The 26994-nt window shown below is 42.9% G+C and overlaps 1 protein-coding gene across 1 annotated transcript in view; it reads right to left on the bottom strand.

The window, feature by feature from the left end:
* The window catches only part of SPTLC3 (serine palmitoyltransferase long chain base subunit 3), a 136822-nt gene that overhangs the window by 37614 nt on the left and 72214 nt on the right, over nt 1-26994 (bottom strand). The window contains exons 7-9 of the mRNA XM_059406529.1: nt 17155-17260; nt 8686-8905; nt 700-826 (exon numbers count right to left, since the gene is read on the bottom strand). Of these exons, the coding sequence (XP_059262512.1) occupies nt 700-826; nt 8686-8905; nt 17155-17260 (453 nt within the window). The remainder of the gene's footprint in view (nt 1-699; nt 827-8685; nt 8906-17154; nt 17261-26994) is intronic.

Raw genomic sequence — 26994 nt, forward strand, 5'->3', positions numbered from 1 at the left:
TCTGGAGATTGCACTCTGCAGTGGCAAGACCTGCCTTATTCACCATTGTATCCCCACTGTGACATGTAGTAGAAGTCCTATAAACTACATCTAGAAGATAGAAGGCAAGTTCCAAAAGGCTTCGCTGAAACAATTTTTCAAAAAGATTAAGCTCATTTGGGTTGAACACAGTAGCACACTTTGGCTGTAGTGACCAAATGCAAAAAAAAAAGGAAATGGAAAAGAAAAGTTATTGTTCGTGTTTTGTCCACCTATCCTCAAATGGGAAGTGGTCCTACTGTGTGCCCAGGGAAACACAAGTGACGGCCCCAAGCAAGTGCAGGCAAATACACATAACTGTTTGCTTCATTTTAACACAACTGATTACACAAAATTATCCAGATTAGCTGATCACATTAAGGAAATTAGAAAGTTTTCTTTGTTTTAAAAAGGCATTTCTCTCTCTCTCTCTCTCTCTCTCTCTCTCTCTGTGTGTGTGTGTGTGTGTGTGTGTTGGCAGCAGTTCTAGTACATTTTTGTACTATGTATGATTATATATCATGTACAAATTGGGCTTATATACAAATTGATTAACAAATTGGGTTTCATCAAGAAAAGGTGTATATCTGAGAAGGGGGCAGACTGATGAAGCAGAAGGAAGGTAGAGAGAAGTCTAAGAAAGGATTTGTGGGAGTTGTCGCCCACTGCAGACCCTCTTACCTTGTGTGGTCCCATCCAGTCCCATGATGAATTTCATTGATCTGATGATTTGCTCTGCTACTGGGGGGCTCATGGATGTAGCATAAACAGCACTGTGTGAGTGAACTCGTAAATAATCCACAAGGTCCTTTAATAAAAGAGGAAACCAAAACAGAAAGCAAGTAAGTCTTAGTGTTGGTGGTGAGAATTGTATCTAGTTTCCTCCCATCCACCAATGCACAAGACATTTGATTCTTGAATGTGGTCTACATTTTCAAGGGGCATCACCAAAATGTTTATTTTTTCTATCTCTTCTTCTTAGTATCTCCCTCAAAAACCTAGGAGGTATACAGAAGTGGGATGCTAAGAATTTGGAGTTGAGGTCTGTAAGGCAAAACCATAGGTACAAAGGAGAATGATTTCCCAAATGTTTGTTGAATATCTAGCATGCACAAACACTGGTTTAGTATTTAGGAATATCCAGGAATATAGGATGTGGTTCTTGCCCTTAAGCATCTAACATTAGATTGTGCCTGTGGAAAAGTAATAGGAGGAAAAGTAATAGGATACACAGACCAGTATATGCAACAGGGCTATAAGATTGCAGATGAAGGAGAGGGGTATTGCTGGCTGGAGCAGACAGGGAAGGCATCAGTGAGGAAGTAGAATTGTCTTAAAGAATGAAGACAGATAAAGAGGAAAAGAAAACTTGGGGTGGGGGTAGGAAGTGGCAGAAGGGAGAGGTGGGAAATTAAACCAGAGTGCAGGTTAGGACCAAGTAAACTCTGGTTTTGTCTTTGACAGTAGAGAGCTATTGGATTTTTGTGCAGCACTGCTTGGAGTGTTGACTCGCTGCTGGTCTTCGGGTGGTAGGAACGATTCTTCACTTGCATACCTGACTCCCAAGGCCGAATATAAGGTCCCAGGTAAGCCTGCTGAAAACCTTAAGATGTTCCAATAACTCAAGGCCCAGTGGGGAGGGCTGCACTGGAGGTGCTCAGCCATCTACCGGCTGAGCAGACCATCCACTGGCTCACCTGCTCTGGCTCATGGCTTGGGACCCTGGGGACCCTCTGCAGAAAAGCTAATGGGCTAATGCTAGCTCTCTGCGTTAGCAGTGAGTCTATTAAGGATCAGCCACCTTCTCTTCAAGAACAGGGGGACAGTTAAGAATCCCTCTGAGAGGTCTTCTCTGATCATTCCATCGTAAAGCTGACTGGGAGGAGCCTTACTTTGCGCAGGCGCATCTCCTCCTAAACCCCTCTCATTGGCTACCTCCCAGCCTGGGGCTGTGCCCACCCTTCACTTTCCCACGTCTCTTGGGGGAATGGATGGCATGGTCATTCACAAGCATTTTAAACATTCTTAGCTCGTTTTCCTCAGTAAAGTGAATGTTCTGTCTCACAGGTGGTTGGTGATGTGATGCATCTATCTGGCCCACAGAAGGGCCTGGCCAGACCAGGTCCTGACCTCTCTCCCTCCTGCCTCCTTCAATGTGACCTTCATTCTGAATCCCCCCTTCCATGCATTCTTCTTCCCCAACTTCCTTTCTCCCTATTGTCCTTCATTTCACACTCTTCATTTCTTTCTTTTCTTCCTTTTCTTCTACTCTGATTTCCTATTTCCCTCTTTTGTTTCAAATTCATTTAAATCTTTTTTTCTCTCCATTCCTAAGCATTTTCTTCTCTTCACCTCCTCTCCCAACCTCCTCCCCTCTCCTCCCTCTGCTTTCCTTCCCTTCTTTCTCTCCCTCTCCTTTTTCTCTTCTCTCCCTACTCCTGGGCCTTCTTCCCTGCTTTCATTTTTTCCTTCCAGCACGTTTGTACAAGGACTTGCTCCAGGCTCTGTTCTAGATGTGGGAGTCTAAGAAGAGAAGGAAAGGCCAGTCCCTGGCGGCCATCATCTACTTACATTAAAATTAAAATTAAATTTCTATCTCTTCATTTGTTTAGTGAATCTCATATAAGCAGTTGGGTGGGTTTTCACTATATCTGAAGCGTATATGCAGGATGATGGCCTGACGTAAGTCACTGGTCACACAGTATTTGGAAAGCTCACTCTGGAGGAGGCAGAGAGGGGAGCACCTAAAGAGAGAACGGCATTTTCCAGAGTAGTTGCAGACAGGCTCTTCTTCCCAGCTCTATGCTCAGTGTTGCTCTAGGAGCAGCAACAAGGGTTTTCTTTGTTTGTTGAGAGTTGATGCCTCCTGATAATGGTGGGGAAGCCAAGTGGAAGAGAGTGAGTAGGACGCCGGTGACACTATGATGGGGGCTCATGCGGACCGGGGCTGGAAAAGGGCTGTTTCAAGGAGGTTATCTGGCCTTGAAGGATGGGCAGATCTGATAAGATGGAGAGGAGGGGAGAGGCATGGACCTGTGCTAAAATTGGGAATGAGGAAGGCATCTTATCATCAAAGAATGGAGGCGTCAATTGGGAGTAGAGCGAGAAGCCAGTACTTCCAAGACAAGGTTATCACCGCGAAGGGAAACGTGACCGAAGAGTTACAGGACAAGCTCTGGAAATGGGCTGCTTGGGTTCAAATCCTGGCTCTCCCACTTACTGATACGTGACCACCGGCAAGTTACTAAACCTTAGAGCTGGGCGCATGGGTTGGGAGGAGGGGACCCAAACACAAAAACTCCTCCAAGTGTCTATGCCAGTCCTCTTGTTTGGCCGAGGGCAATGTTCTAAGTTTAGGGAACTACACATTGGGACACCCAGCAAAACAAAGGTTTTCTGCCCAGCTCTTCCTGCATCCTCATTGGGGTAGTAAAGGACGGAGAAGAAAAGAAAGGAGAAGAGCGTTTTAAAGTAAAGAGAACCCAGATTTGATGACAATTGGCAAGGCCCCGAAATAGGGCTCGAACCTAAGACCATAGCTGATATTCCTTGGCCACTTGAGGCGTCAGTGTAAGAACTTTACATGGGTTAATCTGCCCAATCAGTCTATTTTTATCTCCCTTTTATAGTTGGGATGCCTGAATCATGGAACAGATCAGAAAATTATCCAACCAAAGCATGGTTGGCTAACAAGGATTTGGACCCTAAGAGCCTGACTCTGGAGTCCCTGCCCTTAGCACCACACTATAATTCTTCTCCAGTGAGCTGGCTTGGCCTGCGCGCGGGGGGGGGGGGGGGGGGGGGGGGGGGCTGCTGGATCGCATCAGTATCAAAATGCTTTGGGGTTATTGCTCTTATTTCTTGAAAGTGAGTGAGACCCCCTTGAGAGCAGGGACGGAGTTACACAGTCTTCTGAAATCCACAGCAGCATGTACCTAGCAGGCTAGCAGGCGCCTGGTAAATACTGATGATCTAATGAAAAGCAGAGGGGTTTTTAGAGACTGAGGAAGGATGGTGAGGGTCCCTGAAGTATATAGAGAACTGCTAAGCTGCATTCTTAGGAACAAGAACAGAAATATTCTCTTAGTCTTGGGGCATCGCTGGCAAAGATCAGACAAAGAAACAAAACAAAGCTTCCTTGGGCTCCTCAAGGGTTCTTCCCAATGTCCCCAACCCGTAATCTTCCTTTCCAAATTGGGAAATTTCATAAAGCCAAGGTCACCTGCATTCTTACTTTGAATAAATGCCTCATCAGGGCAGTTATCCTTCCCTTTTAACATTAAGACTCTCTTGCTCACAGTCTTATCTCTTTTAGATTGGGTCCCCTTCCTCGGAGGGTCTGTTTGTGGACGGGGTTAATTTTTTTGCATGCTTCAGAAGGTGGAGCTCCTTAGGTAACTTCTGCAGAACCCCGATCCTGATTCCCTTCTCGCATTCCGCCACTGGGCACTGGGAGCCATGAATTAAGAGTTGGCTTTGGTCTCTTCGAGGCAAGTCTGGGTTATGTCTTCCTTCAGAGTGGGTTAGAGGTCTCCTCCTACTGAGGTTTCCAAGTCCATTTGTAAGTTCAAAACCCTGATTATTTTCTCTACCCATAGGCCTGGAGTTCAAGGGCAAGGGTGGTTTGCTGAGGAAATCAGACAGGAGGCTCTTAGAATAAACATCTTGGTGTTCATACCGTGACCCCCATTTACTTCAAAGGGCTGTTAAATACAGCCGGAGCTGAGGCTGGCTCCTGCGAGGGGCCTGGCTTTGTCTGGCGCCCAGGCTTCTGGGGCTGATGCTCACCCCAAACTTGGCTGCCCTGTCTGACTTCCCTCCTCCAGCATTCCAGCCCCGCGGTCTATCAGTCATGAAGGCTACCTTTGCTCCACTCGTTTGCAGGTCTCTGCTCAGCCTGGGGAGGCTATGAAAGCCAGTGGTTAGCAGCAGGCATGCAAAGGGACATAGGATACATGCCTGAGAAACATTTGGTCTCTGCAAAGCAGGGTCTTTACAAAATACCTTCTCTGCCACTGGACTGACACAAAGTATAAAATAAACATAAATCTAGCTTCATCAATTCAGGTTTCCTCTAAAGAAGACATTCATGGCATGGAGCTCTTGTCAGGTAGAGAGAAGTAATGACCTCAGAGGTCTTGAAAGGACAGAGCGTTCCAAGTTGGGTTGTTCACAGATCATCTACAGTAGCTCCAGACTCAAAGTGAACAAAATTGCAAACTCTTGCTGGCTCTGGAGAGACAGTTTTGCCGGTTTCCCTAAGGTGGGGAGAGAAGGTCAAGGCCAGGGCAATAAATTCCAACAAGCAGAAATGACTTTGTTGGACATTCTGTGACAGGCAGCCCAAGGCCAAGACAAAATCTCTACTCTCTGAGATACTATCTTAGCAAATCAACGTTTTCTCCCCTTGTTTGTTTCCGAACACTTCTCCTTTTGTGACCTGTCTGGTTGTTAATATACACATTCCTGACCTCTACTAGCTCGAGAAGACTTCTAGAGCCTCCTAGAACCTGTTATTAGGAATATAGTTCCTCTACTACTAATGCTAACATTGACATATAAAAAGAGAGCCAGACAGTTTTATCTTTTTCTAGATTTTTGGACCCAAGTAACTATTTTCAAATTTCAAGATTTACTAAGATCTGCATGAACATAGTGAAATTGAAATTATTAGGGTTTCAGGAAAATTTAAAGTCCCAGTGTGTGTGCTTTTACATTTTTATGGTTCATTTTGTTGCTTTTGTACCGATTGGTTAGAATCCTGGATATTTTGCAGTTATCACCCCCCCATCACACAAATTGAGATATACATTCTAAAATAACCAAGAAAAAAATATGATAAAATGCTATAAAAACTGTACTCTAAATATTTAAATAATCAAGAAGAAAGATTTCTTTCAAATTAAAACTGTTAGCATTTGTCCAATCCTCTGTCCTTTCAGTGAAAAAGCATAGTTTAAAACAAACTCAAAGTCAAATTTTTTTTTGCAAAAGTAATTCAAAATCCAGGGGAATAAAAACTATGACTTATATGGAAACTACACATAATTTGAAATTAACATAACTTAAAAAGATAAAGGTACAGATGAGCAGATGCAAAAATTCCATTAACTCTTGGGCTTATCAAGTCAGAAGGAAACTCATCAAAACCGTTCCAGATAGGTGTGCATTTGACTGATTTTGAAATCAGGGAACGATGCATATAAACACTTTCCCAAGTGGCCTCCAGTCTCTGGCTCACCCTTCGTGTCTTGAAACTGCCCTATGTTTTCCAGGTTTTGTATCTATCTTGCTGTTTGAGGGCAGTTAAAGCTCTCTTTGGTTAATGGCCCTCTGCCAAAGACTCTAATTCTTGCTGCCATCTAGTGGTAAATTTGGAGACTGCAGCGTAGTATGGAGGGGGAAGAGAAGACAAAGGCTCCTGGAAAGGGACCGGGAGGAGGAGGCGTAGGGATGATGAAGTTCTTTGCATCCAAGCATGTAGAAAATGAATATTTTAAAGAGCAAGGAAATAGATCTACACATTTTTCTGAATTGTGATTAATGTGAGTAATGATTTTCCACGATTGCAGTATCTACCCCAAATGAATACAAGTTACATAGACAAGAATAAATACACTTTTAAAACAGTCCTAGTGTCTTGAGGATGGATAGGAAGAGGGAGCCAGAGTGAGCTGGTCCTAACTTCAGACCAGTCATGAGCCTTTGTTTAAAGTGGATACCCGATGAAGGAACTCCAAGGGGAAAATATGACATGTACCAAATTTGACAACATTTTAAGGATCCGCTCACTTTAGTTTATTCAGGTGCCCTTGGTTCAGGAAACAGAGTTACGCTTGGTTAAAAATTTTGTAGTTCAGAACTGCTGCTAAAGTAATCACAAAACCACAAGCTCACAAAGCCATGTAGCCCGGATAAGGGACCTCCTAAATTTGAGAACCTCTGATCCCTCTGCTTCCACCGCTGAGGAAGGAACATTTAACCTTTCACCAGATTCAGCTTAATTTTGTAGGATCCTAAGCATTCCCGATGTTTCTAGCATTACGCAGCTAATTCCCACAGGCCAGTGGAGGGAGGATGGAAAACAGTGCTTTGAGCTCAGAAGAAAGTAATGCTTGTTGAAGGGTCAAGACCACTGTAAACCCTGAACATTTGAAGCATTTGTGCCTCTCATGGTCACAGTGAAATCTGTTGTTTTAAATCATAGGATTTCAATTGGCCAGACTGTCTCCTGCTGCAGTCCCTGATTTGTCTAACTGGTTTATCAGGAGTCTGAACTCTTGTTCCTGCTGGTAAAAATGAGTAAGGAATCGGGAACTTTGGATAAGCTGTGATGCCACCTGCATGGTGTGGATTTGGGTCTGGTGTGTCTCCTTGGTGGAACCAACATCAGTGTCACAAGTCACTTTGGGACAGGTGTAGATCTGTGTGAGATAGCTATTAGGATTTGGATATAGGGCAGACCACTGGCTTCTTTACCCCTCAAAGCCAGGATTGAATTTTTCATTTTCTTTTTCTCCCTGGCTCTTCCCTCCTTTCTTTAGTTTCTTTTAAACATTTATTGGTTTATATGGGCAACCCCTTTGATGATATTGGCTCAAAATGACTGGGACAACACTCAATAGTCTGATCCCATCAGGTCAGAATTTTAAGTCCTATAGATGAGATATGAGAGGGGCATCTGGCTGGCTCGGTTGGCCCAGCATGTGATTCTTGATCTCAGAGGTCATGAGTTTGAGCCCTACACTGGGGGGTTGAGATTACTTAAAGGAAGAGAAAGAGAAAGAAAGAAGGAAGGAAGGAAGGAAAGAAGGAAGGAAGGAAGGAAGAAATCTTAAAAAAAGGTATTAGAGGGTGACCCAATTTGATCTATGGCTTATCCAACATGCAGAAAGAATTATTTTGCACAGAAAAACTCTTAAAAGGGCATTTCTGATCTTGCCACGATTTTGATGAAAACTCTTAAAACCCAGAACCTGTAGCAGAGTCAACCTCATTTTTTGCCCACTGTTGCTGTTATCTACTTTATGTTTTTCATGCCCCCAAAACCAAACTACTGACAGCTCGGTAACCTTCCCTTATCATTTCTGGGGTTTGGTATACATTATTACCTCTTTTTAAAATATACCCTCCCTCCATCTTCTGCCTTTGAGAATGATATTTATTCTAAGACTCCTTAGCTACTACCTGCAGAGTTAACTATCTCTCTCCTTGTATCAAGTCTTTGCGTAGGTACACTGCTGGTGTTGTCATTTTATTATAATGTGATTACGTATCACACTCTTCCCTTCGCCATTAGAGGGCGAGTTCTTTGCCATTCTGGACGTATTTGGCCTTGGACCCACTGTATCCAGGCTGCCATGATCTACTGAGGTGTGCTGAACTGAGCTGAAGCTCTCAGACTATGTCCCCAGAGCTTTCAGATTTTATTTTATTTTTAAAAAGATTTTTATTTACTTATTTGACAGAGATCACAAGTAGGCGGAGAGGCAGGCAGAGAGGGGCGGAGAAGCAGGCTCCCTGCTGAGCAGAGAACCCGATGCAGGACTCGATCCCAGGACCCTGGGATCATAACCTGAGCCGAAGGCAAAGGCTTTAACCCACTGAGCCACCCAGGCATCTCAAAGCTTTTAAGATTTTAAATAGACACAGGGATCCCTGGCTTACCTTCCTTCCAGCTATGTAACCTCCTGAGGCTCCAAAGCTTTTGGTGAATGTGCCCATAAGCACATCAACATCTCGAGGGTCCAGTCCAAAGAATTCTACAACACCCCGGCCAGTTGGGCCCACGGACCCAATACTGTGAGCTTCGTCTATGTAGAGGTATGCCTTGTATTTCTTCTTTAGAGCCACAATCTGAGGCAGACGCACGATGGAACCTTCCATGCTAGGGCAGAAGGAGAAATGCTTGTCACTTGTGTGCACTTTCCTGGGAAGCCCCGTGATGGTCTTCCTTCCAATCCTTCTCAGACAACCTGTCCTGACACCAGTCAGTGGTGACAGGGACACACAATTCCTTTCTTCCTAAGGCATAACTTAGTTGGTTAAAACAACCCTCTCAATCTTGTAAAGCTGCTCTGGCATTATTTTACTTGGGAAAAAAAAATTACGTTCGATGGATTAAAGTGCTCCGAGTTGTTATAGCTAATTCCCAATGAACAATGACCTTACTGTGTTGTTGATCAATTTATTTGTAAAGTCAACTAGTGTAACTAGACTGACCATTTTGGATTCTAGGTATTTTGCTAGTTTTAATGAAATTGCTTTATGTAATCTGTCTTTGTCATCCTGCTGTTGTCTATTTGACCAGTTCTATCTGACAGAGACTCATGCTTAAATTGCCAAAGATTAAAGGTAAGAATTAAAAACACACAAAAGAACTTTGCTTAAGACACATAGTATTAGTGAAAGCACAAGAGAAAGTTCTTAGGATCTCTCGTTCACTGCTCATTGGAAGTCAAAGGCTATTTTGAGGCATCTGGTAATGTCCCCTCTTTCTGTTCATTTAGGGGAAATTGTTCTCATTCTTGAGTGAGCATCCAAATCCCCTGGATAGTTTGTTAAAACACAGATTACTGCTTCCCCTCTACCCTGCTCCTGAGTTTTTGATTTGGAAGTTCTGGGCTGGGGTGGGGGGGGGGGGTGCTACGAACTTGTATTTCTACCAAGCTCCCCGGAGACATTGTACTGTTGGCTGGGGACAACACTTTGAGAACCACTGCCATAGAGGAACCTTTTTGTTTTAGCCCTGAGTGCTTAATTTTTCATGGTATTGTAAATTGCAAAAACACTTCAAGTCCTCCAAAAAAGGGAAAAATATGAAGGAAATAAATAAGTAAAACTCACATTTACATGGCACCTTTGGAACTCGATGGATTTAAAAGGACTTTCGGCTTTCATCAGTTCTCACAACACTTTGTGGGCTGTGTCTACACCACACACAGTTTTGACTTCCCTGACAGGCGAATTCTATGAAAACACACAGACTCTCACCCTCACCATGTAAAGGAGCTTGTCAGACAGCTCAAGCAGTTTATTTCAAGAACTAATCAATTGACGCCAATTGAACTTTGAACTTCTCCCTTCTTCCTAATTAATTTATTTATTAAATTTAATGCATTATAAAAATAAACTTAAGTGTTTGGTCAATCCAGTCAAAATAGTCCGGCTGGTCGTGCAGTGACTCAGGCCAAGAGGTGTTGGTTTGGAGGGAGCAGACTAGCCAGCAGCGTAGCATTTGTATTTTTGGCTTCTTTAAAGGAATTTATTTAAAAAAAAAGGGGGGGGGACTTTGTTCTTGAAAGCAGTTTTAAGGTCACTGCAAAACTGAGCAGAAGGTAAAGATTTCCCATATACTCCCTGCCCCACATACACATACACATCATCACCCCTATAACCAACATTCCCAAGAGCAGTCCATTTGTTACAAATGCACCTATACCAACACATCATTGTCACCCAAAGTCCATAGTTACCATGAGGGCTGCCTCTTGGTGATGTGCATTCTATAAGCTTGGACAAATGTATGACAACATGTAGCCATCCTTATGATACCCTACAGACTATTTCTACTGCCCTACAAATCCATTATTCATTCCTCGCCCCACCCAACCCCTGGCAACTACGATCTTTCCATGGTTTCCATAGTTTTGTATTTTCCAGAATGCCATGTAGTTGAAATTATGCACCGTATAGCCTTTTGGGATTGCCTTCTTTCACTTAATAATATGCATTTAGTTTTTTTCCGTGTCTTTTCATGGCTTGAGAGCTCATTTCTTTTTAGTACTGAATAGTGTTCCATCGTCTGGATGCCCCACAGTTTACTTAGTCATTCACTGACTAAAGGATACTTTGGCTGCTTCCAACATTTGGCAATTATGAATGAAGATGCTATAAACATCCATGTGCAGGGTGTTGTGTGGACACAAGTTTTCACCAGTTTGGGGAAATACCAAGGAACATGCTTGCTGGGTTGTATGGTAAGAGTATGTTTAGCTTGGTAAGAAACCACCAAACTGTCCTCCAAAGTGATTGTGTCATTTTGCATTCCCACCACTAATATATGAATCTTTTTTTTAAAAAGATTTTATTTATTTATTTGACAGAGAGAGATCACAAGTAGGTAGAGGGGCAGGCAGAGAGAGAGAGAGGAGGAAGCAGGCTCCCTGTTGGACAGAGAGCCCAATGTGGGGCTCGATCCCAGGACCCTGAGATCATGACCTAGCCAAAGGCAGAGGCTTTAACCCACTGAGCCACCCAGGCGCCCCCCCAATATATGAATCTTTCTGTTGCTGCATATCCTCTCCAGTCTTCCAGATTTTGGCATCCTAACTGGCATGTGGTGGTATCTTATTGCTTTAATTTACATTTCCCCCATGACATATGATGTGAAACATCTTTCTGTATGTGTATTTCCATTTACATACCTTCTTGGGTGGGGTGTCTGCTAAGGTCTTTTCGATCAGATTGTTAGCTTTCTTACTGTTGAGTTTTAAGAGTTCTTTTGTACATTTTAGATCACAGTCCTTTATCAATGTATCTTTTGCAAATGTTTTCTCCCAGTCTGTAGCTTGTCTTCTTATTCGCTTGGCATGGTCTTCCGCAAAGCCCAAGTTGTTAATTTTAATGAAGTCCAGCTTATTGCCTTTGTGTTTCTCACAAAGTCATTCTGAATGGTTGGTTTCAGATTTTAATGAAATGGAAACCAAAGACACTCATCTTCTCTTATATAAGTTTGTGAGTTAACTCCAGGATTTTCTTAGATTAATTGTTTGTTAACATGGTTTCCAATGAGGGGAGAAGGTACAGCCATCTGACTGGCCTTAGAGTGTAGCCACACCACTTACCAACCGAGGGCTTGGGCAACTTACACGGTGTTCTCTGCCTCCATTTTCTCAGATGTAAAGAAAGCATGATGATGAAACCCTCCTCATAAGGTCTTTCTAGAAATAATGTTTGTAAAGTGTCTGATGCATAACAAGCACTCACTAGGTTGTTCTTTTTCTTAGGAGGAGCATAGGAGGAAATGTTTGGAGTGAGGCCTGACTTGAGAAATGGGGAGCCCTTAACAATGCTCGGTGTTGAATCTTCCAGGAAAGAGGCATATGGGTGTCGTACAGAATAAATGGCTATATGCCCTCAAAATTCTAGGATCTACTTCTCATCTTTAACATGTTAGAAGTTGGTAACACAATTATGCTGAAAACCTGACATGTCACAAATAACCATTCTTTGTTCTGGAACTGAATTTGGCAGGAACCAGAGTTAATGCTGAACAGTTTGCAGACACTCGAGGCAGCTAATTAGCCATCCTTTGCCGGGGCTGGTCTAGCTGATGTTAGGAGTCTGCCCACCTGGTTTATATTTCTTCCTCTAAGATTAATGACTCTACAGTACTGTTGATTTCTGGAGTTACTACAGGGCACGCATGAGTCCTGGGGAGAACTCAACTTTTATAAAGAGTTATATTCACCTGCGCTAAGTTTTCATTTTCTTAATGTGAACACATTTGAATCGAACCCTTTCCTACAGTGGGATATTGAGATTGGTGCATGCGTAGAAAAGGGATTTCTATGTTATTCCTGTAAATTGCTGTCAAAAACACAGTGCCAGAAATGAAAAAGAAAACAAGGATGGTGTTTTATTTTTTTTCTTCCTGAATGGCAAGTTGTGTTTTCTTTTGACTTCAATGAAAGAAAAACAACTAAAATACAACTGTAGGTAGAGATAATTCCATTATTTAATTTGAAGCTCTGTGCAAGAATTTGAATTAGTCTCGAAGCACAAGCTGATGAATAATTTCTTTATATCGTTTCTGTTACATAATGTATTAGCTAAGTGGCAAGACTCTTTTTTGAAATTTCCCTCTCACCACCTTCCCCTCCACATAGAAAGCATATTATCCGTTGGCAGGACTGGAATTAAACCACTGGTCTGCCAACTTACATGGTGGAAAAAATCTCCTTGGTGGGCCCCAAGTATAATCCAGGGAATAAAAGAGGGTAAAAAGAGAAAAAGAAGAGAGCTAAGACTAATTAAAAATAAAGTACTTTCTTAATCTCACAAAACAAACTGAGGGTTGCTGGGGGGAGGGGGTTTGGGAGAAGGAGGTGGGGTTATGGACATTGGGGAGGGTATGTGCTTTGGTGAGTGCTGTGAAGTGTGTAAACCTGGTGATTCACAGACCTGTACCCCTGGGGATAAAAATATATGTTTATAAAAAATAAAAAATATATATATAAAAATAAAGTGCTTTCTTTTCCTTTTTTCCTGTATGTATTTAAATCATAGGCTAAAGTTCTCAATCCTTAAACTTCCATTATTTTGGGGAGAAGGGTTTACACCCTTAGAGAGAACGGCATTCTGAGATTTAAAGATTTATTTACGTATGTGTTTCTTGGAAGGGCTGGTCACTATTTCTCACTACTTTTGATTTTGAACGTTTGAGCTCCAGTCATGCTGCTTTCATCTCCCAGGCTATTGGGGACCCCCTGCCCTTCTCTAGTATATTTTTGAATAATTTCGAGACTTCTTGACCACCATGAATCCACCAACTAGACTCTTCAGAGACACAAAACTAGAAAAGTCTGACTTTAAAGTAATACTTAAAAGAAAATGCAGATGAGAACACTATAATAGTATGATTGTAATTTTAAGCCCCCGACCATGAACTCACGGAACTTTGGATCTCAAGTCTCACTCTCCCCATTTTTACAGATGAAGAAACTGAGCCCTGAGTAGGTAAATGGTGAAGGCCACCTGGAGGACTGTTACAGTTTCCATGTTTATTTCATGGGATGGGGGCACGTGGGTGGAGTCTTCTGTTGATACTGGAGCTCTGTTCCAGTGGGGCTCCCTGGTTTGAACCTTGGCTTTATTTCATCTCAGTTATCTGTCCTGGGTTAAGTGTCTTCCTCTTCACAGTAACCTCAAAGAGAATGGGGAGGTTTCCTCAAGATTACACATGGGAAGCAAGAAGCAGACACAGAGAAAATGCAAGCTTCTTCCCCTGACATCCATCCTTCAGTTGGGTGGAGAAAACTGCTTCACTATGCAGAGAGCTTATTGTTTTCCATGTTGCAACCTCCTCCACTGAAAAGAAATTTAATGATCCAGACAGCTGCCCTTGGTTGTGGGTTTACCACAGACTGGGCTTCTGCCAAGAACGGGGTTCTATGATCTTATTTAATACTTATAAAAGAACCTTATGAAGGGCACAGAACCGTAAGTGACAACACTGGGATTTGAGCCCTGATCCCAGGCCTCTCTCCAGATCCAGGATCCTCCATATTCTCTCTCTATATAATGAGACCAAGATGGTTTATGGATGGTGACCCTATTATTGTTATTATTGTTAGTATAATTATCATTATCATAACTGCTTTTGTGGAACTGATGGATTTCTTAGACTTGGTATTTGCTTTTTCTATCTTGATACCTGCCTGAAACTGTCTGATTAGGCTGACTCTTTTTTTTTAGGAATTATGAAAAATTGATTTATATGAGGCATTTGTGGTGGGGGGTAGGGGGGGACTTTGCCCATGGTGACAAACCACAGCCATAGATTTAAAAAAAAATACAGGAGTGAAAATTCAAAGGAGGCTTTGTGTTGATGTTAACAGGGTATGTGTCCATAGCACTTTGTTAACAAGTAGAAGTGCATTTGTGAACTGTTGATTTCACATTATTAACCTTGGCCTTTTAGAAAATTCTGTGGGAAGTAATTTCATTTTTTGGTGACAGCAACAAATGAGAACATCCACTATGTTCCAGAACTCCAGTTTTGGTTAGCCTTATTCTGAAGATGAGGAAACTGAGGCCCCAGGAAGTACCAAGCCTTTTTTAGAGGTACCCTGTTTCCTAGCTATGTATGGGCCTTTGGAGGTCGCAGTTTCACTTTCACATAAAGACAAGATTCCGTCTGATGAGATAAAAGGAAGCTCTCTATGAAGGAAATCCAAGGAAAGTGGAGGTTTCCTCATACAAATAAATGCAACACCTGTCTCTGCTGTCCTCCTGAGATCATGGTGGTAGGACACAGGCCCAGCCATGAACAAGCCCAGCTGCTGGAGTGAGTTCTCTGTGTAACTGATGGGACTAGTTGACAGTAAAATGCTGGTGGTCCGGTCCACTTAATTTCAGCTATAATCAAAGTACTTCAAACACAACTTTCCTTTAGTGGAACCAAGTTCTGTTTACTTGCCATTGGATTCTGTCAATTCTGGTTAAAGGAGATGCCCAGTCTGCTCTCCCTCAGCTGATCCATCCACATGTCCAGGCCTGAATGACATGTGTTTAGATAAAGGCTCTCTTCCCAGACTGGCAGCTGGCACAGATCACACCGGGAGAAAGATCTGGGCTTGAGGTTATGACAGCCCAGAGTCAATAAGATTATTTCTGAAAAGTAGCAAGTTCAAGGATAGTGAGTAAACTATTCATAAAATTGAATTATTAATTGAATGACTCTATAGTAGGGTCTTTCAGTCTTGGCACTGTTGACACTTTGAGCAGGTGGATTCTCTGCGGTGGGGGCCTGTCCCATGCATTGTAGGATGCTTAGCAGTATCCCTGGCCTCTGCCTACTAGAGGCCAATAGTACTCTGTGGCTGTTGTGCCAACTGAAAATTGTCCAAATTCTCCAAGATAGGGGCCGGTTGTGGAAGGGAATCACCTTGACTGAGAATACTCCTCCAGGGTGACCCCAAAGACTTCATAAATAGGGTATCATCTGGGGGCTGACCCGAGGAGTTATTGATGGGGATACATAACGTGGGCTGCTGGAAACTGGCAATGCCATCTTTGCAACTCTACAGTAGCACTAGGGACATCCAGAACACCAGGCACTAGGACAGTGAGGCTGAGGGAAAAAAACAAGATAGTACCTGGCTCATTATTATTACTATTACTGTCACTATCATTAATATTATTATTTTAAATCGAGAGAACGCACTTCTTTTTCCCAAGAAGGGTGGAGACACGTTTCTTCTGCTGCTTGTTATCCATTCATGGAATGGAAATGATGCACACTCCGGCTGAGTGGAAAGTCCCATCAGATCTAAGTCTCCTTTGCGAGCATACCTCTCCTTGTAGGGAGGCTAAGCTTTCAGTCCCTTCCATCTAATATTGTTCACTTTTCCATAATTATAAGAAAAAACTCCCTCAATTCTTTGAATGTGAAGATTGTTTGAGAACTGATTTAAGGAGGGAGCACTCCAGATGATGTTTCCTTGGCTCAGGGACAAGGGCATTCGACAGAAGAATGGCCTGGAGGCAATTTCCATTTCGGTAGTGATAACCAATTCAGACAGAGAATGAAACCAGTTCCATCACAACGGGCCTTGTACAAGCTCTCAGTGGCTTAGTGGGTGTTTTGTCTGCATGGCTTCAAAGCCGTGGGAAACTGAGCACACCTTCAGATGCTAAGTCTAGCAGCTCCCAGCTCCAGATCAAGAATTGTCTTTGAGATTAGTCTTAACCTTGTGGAAAATGGGCTGGCTTTTTGTATTCTAATGCCAACAACTGGCCCAGTTCAGCAGGCAACTTGTGTTTGGGTGCACTCTCCAATTAGAAGCATTGCCTACCAGCAATGCCATGAAGGCAAGAAGCATTCCTTTTCTCGAGTGGGGGGCTGGAAAGGGACAAAGAGAGAGGGAAAGTAGAGAATCTTAAGCAGGCTCCTTGCTCAGTGTGGAGCTTAATTCAGGGCTCCATCTTGTGACCCTGAGATCATGACCTGAGCAGAAATCAAGAATCTGATGTGTAACCCACTGAGCAACTCACACACCCCAGGCAAGAAGCGTTCTGATGTTGAGTGACCCAGCACCTCTAGGTCTTTGAAATTGTGGGCAGCCAACGGTAGTGGAGAGAATCAATGCAAGTTATCAGTGCTCTGGGAGGAATTTCTGAGGATACCTTCACAAGAATCCAGCCTCTGAAGCGTTCTGTCATATGCAGAGACATTGAAAAGCCAGGTGACCCAAGGCCTGACAGCTCACATGAACAGCTCTGGCTTCAGTCCCTTCATAATACCTTACATCCAATTCATTTTCCCATGGAGCTAGGAGAGGTCAGACTTTCCTCAGTTGTCAGCTCGCTGTGGGCCCCGATGCCTTAACATGTCTCTGGTTATTTCCATACCTGTAGATGCCCTCCACTAGGATGAGAATCTTCTTCCAGGCTCTGCGGATTCGAGGCTGGCCATAGATTACAGCATCTCTCAGGAGCTTCTCAAGGCTTTGCATGTCTTTAAATAATACCAAAAAAGAAACTGAGTCATGAGAAGGTTTTTCTATCCTCCCTCATTTTCTTTTTTGAGACAGCGTCAGATTTCTTGGGCTCAGGCTCAGACCTGAGCTTTTCCGCGAGCAAAATTGGAATCAGAGAACATTTGGGGGGGAGAGAAGGGCTTACATTTTAGTACAACTTAACTCTGACAAGATGACTCGTGGGGTTTATATAACAGGCAGAATCAACCCCCACTGGAGGCACATTGTTTCATAAGCTCTTAAAGGCTCTCCTCTCCTGCTTCAACAGAGATAGAAATGCTACATTACATGCATCCCTGGGACTTCAGCTTTGTTACCAGGTTAAAATGAACTCACAGAGATATCATAAACTATAGAGTTAGTTGAGTTTGTACAGAGTGGTGGCCTTGCTGGCAGGTTCTCACTATCTGTACTTTGAGACCTGACCTTCGACATCCTCCATCTTTGGAGGTTTCAGAACTCCAAGTCAGGGGAACCATCCGCACTCCTTTGCAAATTACTTGGAAACATCTGGACACATTAATAGGTGCTCCCCATTATTGAGCCCTGTCTGCATTCCAGGTATCCTTCCAGGCGTATTTTTTGTAAGAACTCTTCTAATCCTTACCATGACCCTACAGAGGAGGCACCTTCATTTTATGTTTCAGGAAACCAGGGCACAGGGAAGTCTGGTGAGTCTCCTGAGGTCATGATCACAGCCAGCAAAGCCATTTGAACCCGTGCAGTCTTGTACCATGACCCACATCCGGAACCACTACCTTCGACTGCCTTAAATGAGAGCTGTTGTCCCTTCTTCAAGCCCCATGGTCATGTAGAACAAGGAAGGGTGGATGTCTGTTAGAATATTCTTCTTAACTTGTGGCATCAAATATAATTAATAGTGACTTTTTATTTATCTGCAATCACATGTAGATGACCGGGCTTTGGTTAAGAGAACACTGGGAAAGATGGGTCTACATTTCAGCTGCGTGTATATGTGTGTGTGTGTGTGTGTGTGTTTAACCTGCAAAGCCCAGAGAGACAGATAAAAGGCAGAGGCTTATGGGCTTGTTTTTTTAGACTCCTTGTATTTCTACTGTGTAGTTTTTTTTTTTTTTTTTTTTTGAACCTCTTTGAGCCCTCCCTTTTTGAGAATCTGAAACCAATACCGATGTATCTTAGTCTGGAATCTGATTGTAATTTGGAAAGACGGAGATGCTACTAAACAGCTGACCTGTTACATAATGTCCTCCAGGAATTAGAGACCCCATTAAAAATGCTCATAGAATAAACTTAGTAGAGATAAATCTAAAATGGCACAGTCTCAATATGGGTTTTGGTTACTGCAACAAGAAGCAGATGTGCCAAAGAAACAGCTATTCGTTGGGTTGTCACTGGTCTAAGCTCAAGTTAGCTGAGGTTCTTGGTTTCAATGGAACGCCCTGAAACTTTCCCTTTAGTTCCCAGTCTGTGGATCTGCCTTAGGGCTTCCTTACAGCGTTCGTCCGAGTGCACAATATTAGTGCCAAATCAATGATCATTCAATCGGTTGCCTTCCCATGGAAAAAGGAAGGAGAATAACACATTGGATCTAAATAGAAGTTATGAGAAAGAATAATTGCCTCATGTCTGCAATAATATTTCTTTAATTACCTGTGTTTGGGGGGTTTGTTTTAAAGACAGGCAGACATCTGTCTTCACAGAGGTCATGTGTTTTAGTGACATGACATCATTACCCACTAGATGGCAGCCAAGGAAATGAAAAGCAGCTCTTTGAGAATTTCCAGGATAATAAACCTTCGCCTGTATGGACATTTTTCTTTAGGCTGGGTTCCTAAGATGTTGAAGGAGCCCCTGTGATTGAGGGAGACAGCTCCTTTTTCTATAATCTACTGCAGGCCTCTTAGTCTCTGAACGGAATGAAGAGATGATGAATAAAATCATTCCTGTTTAAAGAGTGTTTTTCCTTCTGGGAGTTGGAATTTATAAGTTTTGTTTGGTACAGAAAGGACACATGATCAGTGTGGTCCCAATGCCATAGTAATAAAAACAAACCCAAGTGAACGAAACTACCAGCCATTTAAAAAATGACTGTTCAAATATATGTTTATTAAAAAAAAAAAAGAGACTGTTCTGGGGCACCTGGGTGGCTCAGGGGGTTAAAGCCTCTGCCTTCGGTTCAGGTCATGATCTCAGGGTCCTGGGATTGAGCCCCATATCGGGCTCTCTGCTCGGCGGGGAGCCTGCTTCCCCTTCTCTCTCTGCCTGCCTCTCTGCCTACTTGTGATCTCTGTCTGTCAAACAAATAAATAAAATCTTTTAAAAAAATAAAAAAAATAAAAAATGACTATTCTAAGATTTTGAAAAATATGTATAGGCAGAGATTATTCTATTGTTTATGCAATCAAATAGATCCCATACATATTATAGGCTTAGCCTGGGATTAGGTTTAAAATAAACACCACTAAAGAAACACAGAAGGTTCTCCCCATTCTTTTAATAATAAGCAGGACAGAGAACAAGCCTTTCAATGGCCATGAAGTGTTTCATGCATTTTGCTAATGGAAGCGAGAGGAATCATGGTCCCTTCTATGGCAGGGACCTGTTCCACTCGAATAGAGAGTTCCACGGGGCTGGGCTTTGGTGAAACATCACACAGCTGCTGGTGTCCACACACTGGGATTCTTGAGCAGGGTGAAAATCAATAAGCCTTATTTCCCACCTTATTTCCAGTAAGCAGGAACTCACCAGCCCCTTAGAAACAGAGAAGCTGGGCAGAAAAAGGGATGACTTCACTCAGTGTGGGATTCCAGACCCACATTAGTGTCTGGCAGCTTCTCTTTGGTTCTTAGGGTCTTGCTCTATTAATGCTAATAGCTTGTGTGGGTGACAGACCCGCAGGATTTAGGGCTTTGTGGTTTATGATCTGCAGGCCTTGTGAGAGTGTACTATTTCATCAAGCCACACGCTAACATCTGCAAGGGATTTTTAAATAATGATGCTTAATAAAGCACTTATATTTGCATTAAGTTAATTCCCATGACACCTCTAAGAAGTCGGAAAGAATGATTAGGTTTTTGCTTTCTCTGATGAACAAACCAATGCCAGAAGGTTTGTAAAACCAATCACCCAAAACCAAACCCAAACAAACCAGTTTCTTGTTGATGTATAAAGAAAGGTCTGAGAGATGGAAAATTAAAATAAAAAATAAATTTGATGCCCTCGAGGCACACACACACAATACTATAATATTGTTCCGAACTTATTGCACACTATGGACTCGTAATTGGACCTCAAGTCTGGGTATCATCAATGCCTTCAGCATCATTCGCCACTGTCTGGCTCACTGAGGTGATTTCCTTTGGTTTGTGAAGGGCTGAGAGGAGCGAGCTGGCATGATGCGGGAGGAACTGTTAGCTATCAAAAAATGAAGGCATGGAGGCCACATTCTGGTGATCCGTGCAAAGCAAGCCCTGGTTTGTCACAGGTATGGTGAATCAGATTACCGAATTGCTAAATACTTGGAATCATCCAGTGATGTGCCAGAAACTACCATCAGGCTTATGTGACAAATACCCTTTGAGGGCTTGTTCCTGAGCCTGTCCTTAAATTCAAAGCCCCGATAATACCAGCACGGCTCTGGGTCCAGGGCCAGTCATGTGGTTGCGATGATTATCAGCTCTGTTTTCCTACGCTGCCCAGTGTGGCTGATAGTTCTTCCCTTGTCCTTCAGAGCTCCATGAAAACCACCTCGAGGTGCATTTAGCTACACCCTCCGCTTCCCTGTTCTGTGGGCTCCTCACCAAAAATATTATCATGCCTACGCGTGACAGGCATTCATCAGCTGTCTCTTAAGTGAAAAGACGGTTGGATGATGAAGGAACACTACTGGTTACTCTAAGTCCTTGCTCTCCATCCGTCCTCCATTCTTCTTGTTCTTTGGGAGATGCTCAGTTTCATCCTTGAACATTGAACTGAAGTGCGAACTGTGAAGCAATATTACTCAAGTGGCTGGGAACAATGATAAATAAATTATATGTACTTTTTAGATGATGATGGGGGACATGTACCTTGTTTAGCCTTTGGGGGAAAGCATAATCATAATGGCTAACTTTGGTAAGCAACGTAAATGTTTTTGAGATTTATGGGGGAATTTCTCATGCTTGGAAAATTTGGTACATTAAGTTTTGCAGTTTGGGTAGTTTGGTTCAGATTTTCTTGATAGCCCTGTGCGTATGTGGAGAGGTGTTGCGGGGCCTTCCGGCAGGCCTGCAAGAAGCAAGGTGATCTCCTTGCAAGGGCACCAAGGCAACTGGGAGTAAAGGATCAAGCTGATTTGAAGGTGAGGCGGGTGCTAGGGGCAGGGCTTGTGTACCAGAGGGGAGGATCGTACAAACAACTTGACCATTGAAGTCAATGCAGGAAGGTCAGATATGACTTGGGAAATGATGTGGGAGCTCAGAAGTCAGTGCTGGGGTCTTGCGTCTCAGGTCAAGGCCAACCAGCGTGAACCGTGGCTGCATCTGCCTAGCCCAACTGCCCTGCTCAAGGAGAGTTGCATGGGAGAAGGAGAGGGAGGCTCCTGCCCTTCACCAGCCAGGGAGAGGCAGCTTGAAAAGGAGGTAAAAGTACATTATGCTTAAGAATGGGAACTAGAGTCAGTTCTCCTTGGTGTACATTCCAGCTCTGCTCTTATTAGCTCTGTGTCTCCTTCCCACTTTGTGCCCCTGTTTCTTTGTGTAAAAAAGGGAATAATCCTAGCAGGTCCCTTGTGTTTATGAGGCTCAAATGAGTTAGTACATGTAAAAGGCTCATTACAGCAAAGGTTCAGTACTGTTAGTTGTTGTTAGAGCATATTGAGGCGATCGCTGTATTTATTAATATGGAGCGCATGTATGGCCTGGAGCACTGGGTGTGGTGCATAAACAATGAATTCTGTTACATTGAAAAGAAATTTTTTAAAAATCCAAAAAAAAAAAAAAAAAAAAAAGAAAGAAAGAAAGAAAAAAGAAAACAATCCAGTTCAGGAGTCCAAGTCAGACCTTAAGATCTAAAATGTTGTGGCTCATAAAAAGTAGTCTTGGTGCTGTTTCTAGGTTTGAACTTCCACGGAAACAACACTGTTGAGCCCTCAGAGGCAGAACCCAAGAGTTCCCCCTACAAACATTGCACTCATTCTTCTGTCTCCTCTTTTAAATGCCTTTAGGCAGAACCTTGGTTCTGTTTCTCCACCTTTTCAAAAAAATTAATTAACTAACTAATTAATGTTAATTAATTTATACCGACTTCTCCAAATTCTTGGCCTGCCCAGGGCTCTGACCCCATGGCAACTCTCCTAGCTGAAAAGACTGCTTCTCCTCTCCAAGACTAGTTCAAGAAGCCCTTTGTGATGCCCTTGAGGACAGAGATTACCTTTACTCTTGCTAAGTGTGGTACCACACCAGCACCGTTGGCGTTACCTGGGAGACTGGCAGAAATGCTGAAGCTCAGTCCTCACCCCAGATCTACTGCATCCGTGTCTGTCTTTTAACAAAATCCCTCTAGTGAATTTAGTGTAGGTTAAAATCTAAGAAACATTATTCCAGAATCTAGGTCCCATGTCATTATCAGTAAAGTGAGTAAATTCAGAGAAAAAAAAACACTTCAGTCTCGAGTTTCCAAATCTCTGGAAGAAGTTGTCAGTTTTTCCAGAGAGTTAAAATTTATCCAGGGCTTGAAGTCCTGGAAAGCCAGGGTGTTAATTCTCAGCCTGGAGGATGTGTTTACCCAGGGCATCCAAATGCCCCAAGGGGCTGTGGACCACTTCCTCAAAATGTACCAGAATCATGATGGAGAACAGACTTATGGGTCCCGGCTTGGAGCTGACCCTTAGCTTTGGTTATGACATGTCTGAAGAGTCTGATTTGTGACACCTGAGGAGTCGTGAAGGCAACCTAAAGACTGGCTAGTTCACTGAAGCTGCCCAAAGGAAAAAACAGGAGATATCCTTGGCACTTCCAGAGGAATCCAAATTCCAGAGGAATTTAGAGGTCAAACTTTAGGATTCTGAGTTAAAATTTGGACAACTAACAAGATAAGCTGTCACACTAAACTGATTTTTACACAGAAGCCCTACCTCTCTGTGTCCTACATTCACTCTGCCAGTAGCTGAACTTAACTTAGTGGGTCAGAGCATTAGCAAATGCTGTACAAGCCCTGCCTACATCTCCCAGCCCATCTCTTATTGCAAACACAGGCCATTCTTTGTCCAAGGGCTTTTTTTTTCCCTGACTGTGGGGGCCATACTCAGTCTGAGCAGTAACAGCCTCCAGTTACCCACAAGTGGGAATTGGTGTATAAATAATGCAGCTTCCTCACACCTCAAGTGGGATAACACTGAGGTATGTCTACACTGGCATTAAGAGGTTCTTAGTAGGATTGAGCTTCAGTTGTCTATTGTTTAGCTTGCTTGACAACATGCCCTTTGTTGACTGCCTTTCCTTCTCTGTCTCCATTCCCTGCTCATCTGCTGGTGCTTCCTGGTGTTCTCATCCTAAATCAATCACTTATACTCAAACCCTTGCCTCAGGCTCTGCTCCTGGGAGAAATGAACCAAGAGAAGAGCAACACACTTGGGTTTGAATTTTGACTCTGGCCCTTTATCATATGTGATGTTAGGCAGGTCATTCAATCACTCTGAGAATCAATTTCCTCATAACAATGGAGAGATAATGGAGAAAACTATGAATATGGGATTTTGTTAAAATTAAATGAACTGATTATATAAAGGGCTTAACAGAGAGTTTGGCACCAGGGAATGAAGAATAAATGATAGGTAGGGTCTCAGTAATTGTCCATATTCATTATCTAGGAAGAACTAATCTATTGGTGATAAAGAAATCTGATAGCAACTTTGAATTTAGTACCACTGAAAATGTTCTTTTGAGTCCTTGGAGAGTTTCCTTGGAAACTAGCCTTCGCATGTTCTGATTTTGTTCCCTTTCAGAATTTTCCTTCTGTTTGGTCTCCTTTGATCCTTATTCTGATTTTGTGGGAAATTGAAAGAGAAATGAGGAATAGCTTCAAGTTAGTCATCAAGCTTGTTCAAATAGGATTTGAAGCTTGCAATGGTCTGAACAGGTTTAACTGTTCTTAGGTAGAATTACCCATGCATAATTCAGAAATTCAAGGGTCCAGAATTCTGATTTATACACAGTTGCTATAAATAGCAAAGGGGATTCTCTAGTACTGATTTGTATAAAATAGGACCGCCTCTCCTCCACAAGTCAGGGGAGTATCCTCAACATGTAAGCAGAGGACACAGGCAGAGGAAAGCCCTGGAGAGCAGAAGCAGAGAGTCGTACGAAATCCCATCATCATGGTGTTTAAGAACATTGGGTCGAGGTGGCCATTCTTAAGAACCTGTCTCACAAGTTACTAGCTTTGGTCTGGGCTCATACACACACAGGAAGGCAATTTAGTATCTTCTCCATCTTCTTTACATTATCATTCCAATCTGCGTGGATGCATATTAAGGATTAAAGCATCACCGTTTACTGAGAAATGTAGTGTTCTCCTGGGAATGGCAATGCAAGAAAGACAGCCAGCAGCAACTGAAGCCTTATGTATTGTGACCTCATTTAATTCTTTCCCTTCCATATACCATTCCACTTCTCTCACCTCTCGAGGAACAAGTCATTCAAAGGACCCCAGAGGTACCCCAGCTCCCGGAAGTGGCTGTTTTCGTGCTATGAACACAATAGCTGGGAAAGTACGCCCATTTGCAAAAGTAGTAAGCATGCCAGTGAGTGGGAACAAGGGCTTTGTGTGTCTGGGAATGAAAGTGTATTAGTTTCCTTCTAGGCTGGGAGAAATTAGCACAGACATGGTCAAAAACAACATAGATTTGTTATCTTACAGTTCCGGAGGCCAGAAATCTGAAATCCTCTCCCTGGGCTCAAATCAAGGTATAGGCTGGGTTGCTCTCCTTTCTGGAAACTCTAGGGGAAAATCCATTTTCCGGCTTTCAGGGGTTTCTGGCACTGCTTGGTGTGTGACCTTTGCCCACTTCAAAGCCAGCAGCATCTTTCTTACATGGCATCACTCTGACACTCACGCTCCTGCTTCCCTTTCCTACATTTAAGGACCCTTTGATTACACTGGAACTGTGCGGACAATCTCTATGTTAATGTTCACTGTTAAGCAACCTGAATTCCGTCTGCAACTTCAATTCCCCTTTATCACATAATATAATATATTCACAGGCTTTGGGGATTAGGACACAGAACCCTCCCCCACCCCCCCCCACCCCCCCCCGCCAAGTAGGCTCCATACCCAGCGTGAAGCCCAACAAAGGTTCCTGAGATCAAGACCTGAGCTGTGGTTCAGACGCTTATTCGAATGAGCCACCCAGCCCGCAGGACATGGACATCTTTAAAGGCCATTATCCTACCTACAACAGAAAAGAGCAACGGCAGCTCATACAGGAGAGAATTTTCATTAGATGATGGAGTTTGAACCCTTGCTGCGCCCAGCTCTCCGTTAGTTGGAAGGGGCGGAATTTACACAGACAGCTTCTGGCTTTCCCCTTGAGCAGTTGTAGGATCTTGGACAAAGCCCACATCTCCTCATTGGTAAATCAGCACCTGCTTCATGGGGTCGTCCATGAGATTAAGTAAGTACATAAGAGAAGGCCACTAGCTCAGCATCTGCCGCAGCGTAAATTCTCAGTGAGTGCTGGTTGCTGATATAAAATAACCACAGTTAACATTCATTATAGAGATGTAAATGAGAGCTATTCTCTCCGTTCTGCGAGGACTAAGGGAGGGCACGAGGAATAAGTTACTAAATGTTTTGAGAGCTTTGTAAAATTGGAAGATAAAATGAAATTCTTGAATTAGAATTTGAGCAAAGGATTAAGGAATTAAAATGGTATTTTGAAAGTAATAGCAAACCTAATAAAAAAAATTGCAAGAATAAGAGTACTACAAAGAACACCTACATACCCTTTGATCTAGATCCATCTATTAACATTTTATTCCATTTAACTGATCACTTTCACCTGTCTATCTATTGATTGATCAACTGATTGATCTATCTATCTATTTTTATCTCATACAGTCTTTTACTGAACTGAGACTACTTTGCATATATAATGGTATTTCTGTACATTGTAGCGTCTTCCCTAAGAATAAGGGTATTTCCTCTTATGAGAATACAGCAAGGGCCAGAAAACTTTTTCTGTAGAGGACCAGAGAGTAATACTTCAGCTTTTGTGGTCACACATTCTTGTCTGTACTTTATACAGTCTTTTAAGAATGTGAAATCTATTCTTGGCTCCCAGGCCACAGCTTGTTTACCCTGGATGACAGAGGAGCTATCGGCTTCAGTACATTTAACATTGATACCATAGTCTTATTTAGTAATATCTAACCCTTGGCAAGTTCCAGTTTTGTGAACGACTCAGGATTGTCCTTTATAGCGCCTCCTTGTCTCTTTCCGAACCCAGAGCCTCACATCGGGCTTCCTGTTCAGTGGGGTGTCTGCTTCTCTCTCTCCCTCTGCCTGCCACTCCCCCTGCTGGTGCTCTCTTCTTTCACTGTGTCAAATAAGCAAATAAGATCTTTTTTAAAAAAGAAAAGAAAAGAAAAAGAAGAACCCAGTCCAGAGTCAGGGACTGTATTTAGTTATCATAGCACTTTGGTATCCTTTAATCTGGATCATCTCCTCAGCCTTTCTTTGTCTTTTACGATAT

Source organism: Mustela nigripes, chromosome 7 (assembly GCF_022355385.1).
Source record: "Mustela nigripes isolate SB6536 chromosome 7, MUSNIG.SB6536, whole genome shotgun sequence".
Classification (NCBI taxonomy): domain Eukaryota; kingdom Metazoa; phylum Chordata; class Mammalia; order Carnivora; family Mustelidae; genus Mustela; species Mustela nigripes.